Genomic DNA, 9,814 nt, shown 5'->3' with positions numbered 1-9,814 from the left:
CACCAAGAGCGGAAGGGTAAGCTACCTGTAATATTTTTCAAAAAATTAAACTACTGAAGTCTTTCAAGATAAGAAATAGCTGAGGCAAAAGCCTACAGCATCTACCTCCACGCCAAAAGTCTGAACTGGTCAGGTCTATTCTAGGAGTACTTCTCATTCAGGGAACATTGCAACCACTGGGGTTGAAGACTGGGGAAAATCCTGGCACTGCTGAAGTCAATGGGGAAATCCTGTCCTCACTGAAGCCAACGGGGAATTCCCAGTAACTTCAGCAGGGCCAGGATTTCCCCCTTTTCACTAGTGGCTCCAGGATAAAAAACTAAGCATAGATTCTTACAGGAGGCTTAGAAATGCCAGATACTGTTAATGAAATTAATCTCTACATGTCATCTAGCAAGAAGCAAGCTTGGGAGGGAGAAAAAAAGCCAGTCTTATTTCAGACAAGTCAGTCTCCAGAGTGAGGTTAGGGTTAAAGGTTAGTCAAAGCAAATCCTCCTCTTACCTCACTATTCAATCCTCTCTCAAATAAAAAGTAATCTGAAGACGAAGTGGTGCATTGGCATTTCAACCCCTTTACAAAGGAAAAGTTTCATCCACAGTCTTAAATATAAAAAAAATATTAGTACTCGGGAAACTCACTTACCATGGAGAATTCAGAATAGCGCACGCGCATAAGCCAATGAAACATTCATTTTTAATTTGAGTAGTTCTGACCCAATGGATTATATATAGTGTAAAAAAAGCTGTTAGCCTTTTGGTACTAATACCTCAGGACTTCCCGATGTGAAATTCACATACAGTAACAAACCAGAGAAAGCCAGGAATTAGCGATGTGATTTGAGAACTTGTAGTAATTGGTTTATTATTTTCAGTTTTTAATCACACAACCCAAGAGTGTTTTCCCCTTGGCCTATGGTCCAAGGCATGGGGGAGGGAGAGAGAGAACTGCCTCATCAGAAACAGAGGGCTAGTTAAAAAAGGATTAAAAAAAAAAAAAAAAGAGACTCTTTGAGACAGCTCTTAAGCAAAGATACAATGTCCTCAATTTCAATGTTTCTAACTAAAAAGTTATGTATGCAACAGATGTAAAAACCTACCAAATCTGGTTTCAAGTATAAAACAAAGAACAAAATCAAACTGTCCTCAAAATGTTTACACAAGTTCTTAAAACATACAAGGGACAACATTTGTGTGAGTATTAAAAATATAGTGAGCCTGAAGAATTAAACAGAATGTAACTCTTCTCAGGAGACAGTCTACTGAAGTCACCTCCTTTACCAAACTGAAAAGAGAACCCAAATCTTTCCGATTATGGATTTACTGGCTAAAAAAAGTGACAGCAATTACCCTATCTTTACCAGCAGACTAGGATCGGAGGGACTGACAAGGTGCATGATGATTCAGAGTTTGTTTAGCTTGATTAATTGAAGTTTAGAAATCTAACACCTTTATACACATGGCAATCCGGAGGTGACAAAACCAGATAACCTCCCAACACTGTCTCTGGCAAAGGTACAGACAGAGTCTCATTGCTTTGCAGATTGTCTGCCTGGCTTCTTTTCCTGCTGCCCTCTTCCACTCCCTGGTATCCCTCGGCCACGACCACCAAACACTCCTGGGGAAGAAGAGCAGTGAAAGAATAAGTCAGCGGTAACCTCCAGTGTATAGTCTGGGTGCAATACAGTCACATATGCTTTGCCTGACTGGTAGACTCCTTTCCCAGGGTTCTCAAATGAGGTGATAGAAGAACCTTAAAACCTACACCTTGCTAATCCACAACACTACTTTTTACAATAAAACCACGTAACCTCTCTTGACTTAGCAGCAGAGTGCTGTCAGATCTCACCCTGCAAAGACTGTTAGCAAGATATTCACTGCAGTGGTTACTAGTAGAATGCACCAGGATCACAAATTAAAAGTTACAATTTTCAAAATAAGTTGTCCAGTACATTGATTTAAAAACTAGACCAACGTATCAGTCATTTAGTGAGATTAGCAAATTCTACCATAGGCAAAGAAAAAAAAAAAAAAAAGACACCAACAAGGATGCAGAAATCAACTTGATGGAGAAAGTGACTCACTTCAAAGATACGCCAGTTACAAAATGGGACAAGAGTATCCCACTGTGTTATTACCTTGCCTATCTACCCATCAGACTTGCCTCAGTTTGCACACAGCATACTGACCCAGAAGGCACTCATGATTGGGGTGCTTTGGTCAGGGCATCAGCAACATGGAGCAGCCTTGTAGCGTGGCCCCAATTCCACCTCTCTCCAGAGCACTGCTCACCAAACTAAAGCTAAATCAGCATGAACATGCTGCCAGGGAGCTCCTCCAGACTGACCTTCTGGTAGGATTACTGTGGTGTGCTGGAGATAGGGGTGCTCTGGGATTCACTCTGCTTACACCCTTGCACACAACCAGGCACAAGCAGCTTCCTTAGGGCCCACAAAGCCAGGTCACAGCTGGCTCTAGAGCAGCGGCTCCCAACCTTCTTAAACTGTTGGGAAGGGACACCAAACTCGCATGCCACCGGTGGGGCATGTACTAGTTTGGGGACCCCTGCTCTACAGCCTATCCATGCAGCTGGGCTCTTTGCAGCCCATGGACTGTTCAGGTGATTAAAGTTAGCCACACTGCTGGCTTGAAAGGAGGAGAGGCCTCCTTCCCCCAAGCGGCTGAAGATGTGGACTGCAGTGCCCCCTCCTGCTGGCCAGGAGCAAGAGACCACGAATTGCTGAAAGGGTCATTCTTCTTGATATTAATTGTGTGCCCAGTTATAGCTTTGCTCCTGCCTGCTAGCTCCTTAGCAAACTGTGTCACCCTTTCTGTGCCGCAGTAACAAGAGCCTTTCAGCTGATTAACTAATGCGACAGCAACTCTAAAATATTCCCTAAGCTAATTAAAGTTACACATCAAAGCAGCAGGGAATTCCTCTACCTTAAGAGGAGAAATCGACTCTGCTCTCCACCAGGCGGATACAGCGATGGCACAAAGCCTGGAGGGAATATTTCATGCAAAATGTTTGTCGAACCCACCGCATCCAGAAGCGGCAATGCCAAGTACTGTGGTCACCGGAGCGGAGGGAAGAGAAATAAAGGCGCCTTCAGATTTCTGAAGGTCACTTTTGCATTTCGAAGGCTTTTAGAGGCTAAGCAAGAGCAGCAGAAACCCTAGCTTTGTTCCTCTGGGAGTCTACTGACATTCCTAGGGATGCTGCTTTTGCAAACAGAGTCCCCTTCACGAGCTCTCCAGTTCAAATCTGAAACTGCCAAACTCATTGCAACCACTGTTGCAATTACTTGTGTGATCACTAAGATAGGAAATGGTTCTGGTGACAAGCTTTTAAGGCTGCTCCATCCAAACAACAGCCAGCCAATCTCTCTCTTCAGTTATTGGTGCACAGAAAGCTAGTTGTGTGTCACAGGTGGCCAAAGGCCACCTCACATTTTGCTGTAACAGAATAAACGTGAGGTCCAGGACTGTCCTTAGGAGAAGCTTCAGACCCTGGCTCAAGAGCAACTCTTTGGCTGAGTAAGAAGCAATACTGAGTGAATCCCATAGGTTTGGCCAAAGCTGCAGCTGACCTAAGGGGTGGGAGACAAGAAGCAGGAGGATAAGGAATGACCAACAGTGATAGGATCCTGAGATTGGTGCAGCCCCTCTATGATCGTTGCACCCTACACTGATTTCTAGGGTGGTTTTCAAGGGATCACCTTTTAACAACCATGAAGCCTTCAGCTGGAAGGGTGAGAATGCTCCAAACAGTCAGCAAGTGAAACAAAGAGTCAGCAGCTAGATCTCTTATAAGTAATGCAAAGATTCCCAAAGGGATGGCCAGATGTGCTTCTCTTAAGCAGACTAGAGTGCATCACCTGAGCCCTGCACTGGAAAGAGGCTTCCCCTCCCCCACTGCAGTAATGGTCAGAACCCAGTGCATATTCAGATAGAACATTCACTCGGGCCCCCAAACTGATTTGCTAACGAAGGAGATTTCACATGAGGTTTGTGCTGAGAGGGACAGAGCGATTACACAAATGGGCCACAGCTTGTTTGGAAGGAGTCTGACCCAGCCAAGTTAAGGGACTTACTTATTTGTTAAGCTCCTACCCAGCTCCAGTAAACAGAAAGGAACAGTTCCTGCCCTTCCCTTTGTATTCACCTGCCTTACAGGCATGTTTGTGAACAAGGCAAAGGACTTATTCCTCCTTAGCTGGTTTTTTTGTAGGACTCATTCCAGTGTCTCATACCACACAGCACTATTAGTTTAAAACTGAGGAACAACAACAGTTACACGTACAAGAGATTTGCTTAAGACAGAAGCCTAGGCACTCCACTGCAAGCAGAAGAGCGAACAGGACCATTACCTCGCCCAGCACCTCCACCTCCTCGGCCTTTCTGTTGTTTCTGCTGCTGCATGCCACCACGGCCTCTGCCCTTTGACACCACCTCCTCCTTCACCATGTCAATGATTTCATCTGGGATACGCAAATATTTAATTGTGCTGCCGCGAATGTAACACTCTGGCATTCTCCAGAATTTGTCTCCGTCCTGTTGGGGAGAAGCATGTTAGGGCAGAGCAGGTGCGTCAGTGCACATGTGCTCTTACGTCTTTGACTCAGAAGTGCCTAAGTCACTTTGAAAATGTTACCACATATTTATTGTCAGCATAAATGGTTTCTCTAATACAAATACATGCCTTGGTGGGGTGGGGGGGAGGGAGGGAGAGAGAGATTGTACATCTGCCACTAAAGTTTTGTCCACACATGGGGTTATTCAGGGATAGCTCCCCGTGTGAACAACACTTGCTCCCGTTTAGCTTACTGCTGCCTCCACCCTCGGCCTTGGATCCTCCTAACTAGACTTCAGCTCAAAACACAAGAAACGACTGAGCCAGTCTCCCTTCACTTCCTTGTTTCTGTACTCACAGAAGTAAACAAACTAACTGGTTTAGAGCCAGATCCTCCAGATACAGCCCCATGCCATCTAGTGGCCATTGCCATTAATACCATTCAACTAACCAGAGATCAGCAGGGTCAGCTGAGGCCAGCTTGACTGTATCCTGGGTGTATTTTTCTAAGTCTGGGCTTGTCTATTGATGTTTTCCTACTGCACGACTGGTGGGGGATTAAAAAGGCAGCCAGGCAGGATGAGCCACACGAACCATGTGGGTGTAACCCAGCCAGGCATGCGTCCAGCTGTGTAGCACTCTATGGGCTCACTTTGACCACTACAAGCTTCTCTGCAGTGCTATGAGAGGCAGGGATAGAGAGAGGGGGACACTGGAAACCCTTTTGCCCTCAACCAGGTGCTCTAACAGCTCACTACCTGTACTCCAGGCTTTACCTGCTGCCAGTGTCCAAAGCATCAGACACCATCTAACCACAATTTAATATAGGTAAAAAACAGATTCCAGTTCTCTTAAACAAAAGCAGTTTATCAGACACAGGAAAAAAGAAGCAAGTCAAACAAAACATTAAGCAGAACATGATCACGGTTACACTAGTGTCTAGGAAAGGTGCACTAAGCTTGGCTTTAAGCCAGTGGTCCCCAAACTTTTCAGGGTCACCCCCCCCCCCGCCCAAGCCACGGAGTGTGGGGGTAGCGGCTGGGGCCAGGAACTGAGCCATGGCTAGTGGGAGAGGCTGGAGCCGGGGGATAGGGCCAGAGCAGAGTGGGTCTGGGTGGCGCTACCTCCCCATCCTCCATAGGGCCAGGGCCAGGGCCAGGGCCAGGGCCAGGGCCAGGGCCAGGGCCAGGGCCAGGGCCAGGGCCAGGGCCAGGGCCAGGGCCAGGGCCAGGGCCAGGGCCAGGGCCAGGGCCAGGGCCCCCAATGTTTCTCCGCAACCTCCCCCAGCGGGGTGTGCCCTACGGTTTGGGGACCTCTGCCATAAGCTCTGTTACATAGCATGCATGGTTAACCAAAATGGTACTTTCGTATATTGGACAACCCTGACTCGACAGCAGGCTATCATCAGTTCAGATTCAGTCTCTCTGGAAATCTCCACAATGCCTCCTCCCCCTTCTCTCCTTGAGCCCCATTACCTCTTGATTTGGAAATGAAGCACTTACTCCGTAGAAGATGATTCCTCCCGTTGCCCAGTCTGGTTAATTTTGATTCCTGTGATTCCCTGCAAACTGTTTTACTCACTGGTGTTTGACCATATTTTGTTTCTTTGCCCTTGCAAACAATTATTTGCATTTAAGAGAAGGTTCTCCTCACTTCTACATAGACATTAAACACTATTACTGAGCATAATGCACAAATACCACGTCAGTGGGAACAGCCCGAACAGGCTAGTTCTCACCAAACATCTCTTACAGAGCGGTAACCCACTAAAGGGAAAACACAGAATGATGGCCAGGCAGCAGCTATCACAGCCAGCCAGAGTCAGACTGGGGGTTCCTGGCATGGGGCACCTGACAGTGTAATCTAAAATTGTCAACCTTACCCTTGATGTGCAGATGACTTCTCTTAGGTTGATGTTCATCCAGTTATCGCAACTCACTAGGTGACCATTGTACGTTTCACCATTTTTCAATTCCACCAACTGAGAGACAATGGAGAAAGTCAAATACAATAACCAGCAACTGTGAAATTCTCAAGAGCAGACAATTTCAGGTAATATTTGAATCAATTATCCCCTAAGAGCATATATGGGCAAGAGAAGCGTAGTCACAGTGTATAAGTGAACTTCCAAATCAGTCCATATGGTATAATTTAGGCAATAAACAAGAGACACACCAAGAGGTACATCCACCCCACATTACATGCACCTAGGAGAGCTACCTCCTGTCAAAGGGAGTTGTACAGGAACAGGGAGAATAAAACCCGAGGTGTGCTAGGAACTTTTTTTTTTTTTTGCTACTTAAGCTTTAGGATAAAAAACTGCTACTGCGTTTTAATCCCACCTCAGAATTCTAGCGGCCCTGCCTGCATTATTACCTGCAACCAGAATGGAAAAGGACACCCTCTCTACAGGACAGAGACAACTTTGTATCCAGCACCACTTGGGCCCTGATCCACTCTGCAACAGTGACTTGCAGTTGTGTCAGATTGCCTGTACAGTTTGACACAAAGGGTTACTGCCCACAGGGAACTGTACTGGGACCACCAGATTCATTGAATTTAAATACTTCAGGTTACATTTTAACGTGACCAAGAGATTGTTTTCCTCTGCTGCTTGGGGCAGTTTAGACTCAAGTCAGCAAGACACACTAAGAGGAATATAGATAAAGCAGCCAGAGGCCAGGGGACCGTCTCAGAAACCACCCCCCCCCCAATAAATAAAAGAGAAAACAGGAGGAATAAGAGTGCTACTGGAACAAAATATCTGGCCCCTAAGTTTTGTGAGTATCCTCCATCTTCCCTCACTTACTCTGAAAAAGTGAGGAAAATGCCCCCAAAACACAAAAGAAAAAAAAACTAAGTCCTAAGTAAGCTCCAAATGATGCTGCATGAGATCTGCATTTGTGCAGCAACTGTTCTGTTCTCTTTGCAAATAAGTTTTGCTAACAGTTTTACATTTTTTATCGTCTGCATTCCAGTAACACCCACAACGTGCCTGATCTCTCCACATACATACAAAGATGCAGATTCTGCCCTGAAAAGCTCACAATCAAAGATGAACACATAAAGGAATTAAAAAACAGTCAATATAGTTGGATAATAAGCATCAGCTGGCCCTATCTACCTGTCTATGCAGCCATAATTACCGGACCAATTTATTGTGTGAATTTTTTAACAGTGACCAGGCAGTGACTACAATGGGATCTTTCTAACACTCATATACAGACCACCTTCCTAACGTAAAGGTACTTTGGATATTATTGTGCTAGCAGTTCCAGAATAGCTGCAATGCCCTTAGAAAGCTCTGTGAAGTAGCTGCTGCACAAACACACTAGGTGCTTTGTTAACTTACGTGACTATTGGTTTTAAATGAAAACAAGCGATGAGCGACAGCCCAAAGACTCACCTTTAAAACAGTAAGGCTTCTGTTAAATTGAGAGTAGTGAAAAACACACCTGACCTGCTTAGAATCTCTGCTATGTCTAATTCTAATCTTATTTCATAAAAAGTCACTCACAAGATTAGGAAGGTTTACTTTACACTAGGTTAATAAGAGACCACACTACATTCTGGCTGCAGCACATGGAAGATACAGAAAATACATCTAAAGCACTCACTTCTTTAGGGCTTCCAAATTCACCTCCCTACCCTCCAACATACAGACCCTGACCTGGTGACTCAAGAAGCTTCATAAGGATTGCAAGCATCACTTGTAGGAAATATCCTTACTACTCACCATAGGGTGGTTCTGTGCAGTTTTCAACAGGGATAAAGGAAGCTAGAACAGAAGGAAAGAGGATAAGCCTGAGAAACATGTCAGCAAAACAGAGGATAAAACAGTCCATTTACATAGTTATTTTAGCCACGAATTTATTACCAAGCACAAGAGGACTGCGTTTCACTTTGCAGAGAGGAGTAAGAACCATTTTCCCAGATATATGCCACATGAGCTCCTACCACTCAAACTGACCTTTGAGCGTCAGGTAAAGCACAGCAGGAACCGAGTTTCGCCCAGACACCCCCTCCCCCGTAAACAGCACCCCATGCCAGGGAAGCCAAGCCACACACCGCTAGTGCCCCCAGCATCTACTGCACCACAGCCCCGCACACTGACCTGCCCGGGGCACGATCACAGTAGCACCTAAGAGCCCGCAGTGCCAGGTGCTGCACATGTCAGTGGTGTAGGTGTCTCCCAGTAGCACCCAGGAGCCTCTCCAGCCACAGCCCAGGGGCCCATTATGCTAGGAGCTGTACGCTATTAGGTGAACTACGGTAGTGCCGCAGAGCCCCTGGACCCTGGCGGGGGGTAGTCGCTGCAATAGCTGTTGGCGCTATTAGGTGTATTACGGTAGCGCTGGGGCGGCCCTGCACCAGGGCCACGCGCCTTCCTCTCCCCCTCCCCCACCCCCAACCCCACCCCCACCCGCGCGCTCCCTTTCAGCCCCTCCCCCCCGCCTCACCATCCTCCCGCTCGGCCCGGGCGCTCGCTCCCGTCCGCCTCCTGCTCCGGCCGCGCGAGCCCCGCCGCCCAAACCGCCGCCGCCGCTGCTACTGCGGCCCCGCACCGCTCCGCCGCCGGCCCAGCCCTCCCCTCGGGCCGCCCAGCGACGGCCGCCGTTTTACGACAGAGCCGCGAAAGAGCGGCGCGCGCCAAGGGCGGAACGGCGCGCGGCGTCCCCATTCCCCACAATGCCCCGCGCCCCCCGGAGGAGGCGGGGGAGGGGGGCTGCGTTACCCACCATGCCGCGCGGCGCGGCGGCCAGAGCCCCGCCTCTCCGGCCCCCGCGCCGGGCGCTCGCGCTTCACGCCCTTGTGCCGGCGGGGGCGGGGGCGGGGGCGGGGGCGGCTGAGCGCTCCCGGCCCCCCCCCGCGATAACCGCGCGACCCCCCGCGTGGGAACCCCTGGTCTGGAGAGCGCCCCGCTCCTGCCGCGCCGCCTGCCCGCCCCCCGCCGGGCTCCGTCCCGTCCCACCCCTGGCAGCCCCGGGGGGGGCCGGTCGCCGGCTGCCGCCGCGTGGTCTGAGACCCCCGTTTTCCAGCCCTGCTCGGAGACACGCTCCGTGTGTATCTAAATCTCCCCCCCGTATTTTCCACTGAAGGCGTCCGCTGCAGTGAGCTGGAGCTCACGAAAGCTTCTGCGCCAGTAAATTGGTTAGTCTCTGAGGTGCCACAAGTCCTCCTTTCCTAATCAGCGCCGCGGTTCAAATTGCGGGGGTCAACCAGAGCTCCTCCGGGATGGGGGTG

General features: G+C 48.6%; 1 protein-coding gene across 2 annotated transcripts; it reads right to left on the bottom strand.

Annotated features, from left to right (window-relative positions):
* Positions 1-824: 824 nt before the first annotated feature.
* Positions 825-9,350, bottom strand: LSM4 (LSM4 homolog, U6 small nuclear RNA and mRNA degradation associated). Of its 2 annotated transcripts, none has more exons than XM_043535686.1 (5): positions 9,310-9,350; positions 8,307-8,348; positions 6,453-6,551; positions 4,368-4,551; positions 825-1,615 (listed from the first exon to the last, which is right to left on the bottom strand). In XM_043535686.1, exons 1-5 carry the CDS (start codon positions 9,310-9,312, stop codon positions 1,527-1,529), a joined length of 417 nt encoding a protein of 138 aa, XP_043391621.1. In that variant the 5' UTR covers positions 9,313-9,350; the 3' UTR covers positions 825-1,526. The 2 variants fall into 2 exon arrangements, with proteins under 2 accessions (XP_043391621.1, XP_037741829.1); XM_037885901.2 differs by lacking the exon at positions 9,310-9,350 and adding an exon at positions 9,031-9,286.
* Between the last annotated feature and the right edge of the window lie 464 nt (positions 9,351-9,814).

This window comes from Chelonia mydas, chromosome 25 (assembly GCF_015237465.2).
Source record: "Chelonia mydas isolate rCheMyd1 chromosome 25, rCheMyd1.pri.v2, whole genome shotgun sequence".
In the NCBI taxonomy this organism is placed as follows: Eukaryota; Metazoa; Chordata; order Testudines; family Cheloniidae; genus Chelonia; species Chelonia mydas.
The sequence above is the reverse complement of the archived record's forward strand: the minus strand, read 5'-3'. Positions and strand labels throughout refer to the sequence as shown.

Coding starts and splice junctions, on each gene's coding strand:
- LSM4 (XM_043535686.1), bottom strand. Junction 4,552..6,452: donor AAGTCATCTGCACATCAAGG/GTAAGGTTGACA, acceptor TCTCCCCAACAG/GACGGAGACAAATTCTGGAG. Junction 1,616..4,367: donor AGGTGGAGGTGCTGGGCGAG/GTAATGGTCCTG, acceptor CTTCTTCCCCAG/GAGTGTTTGGTGGTCGTGGC.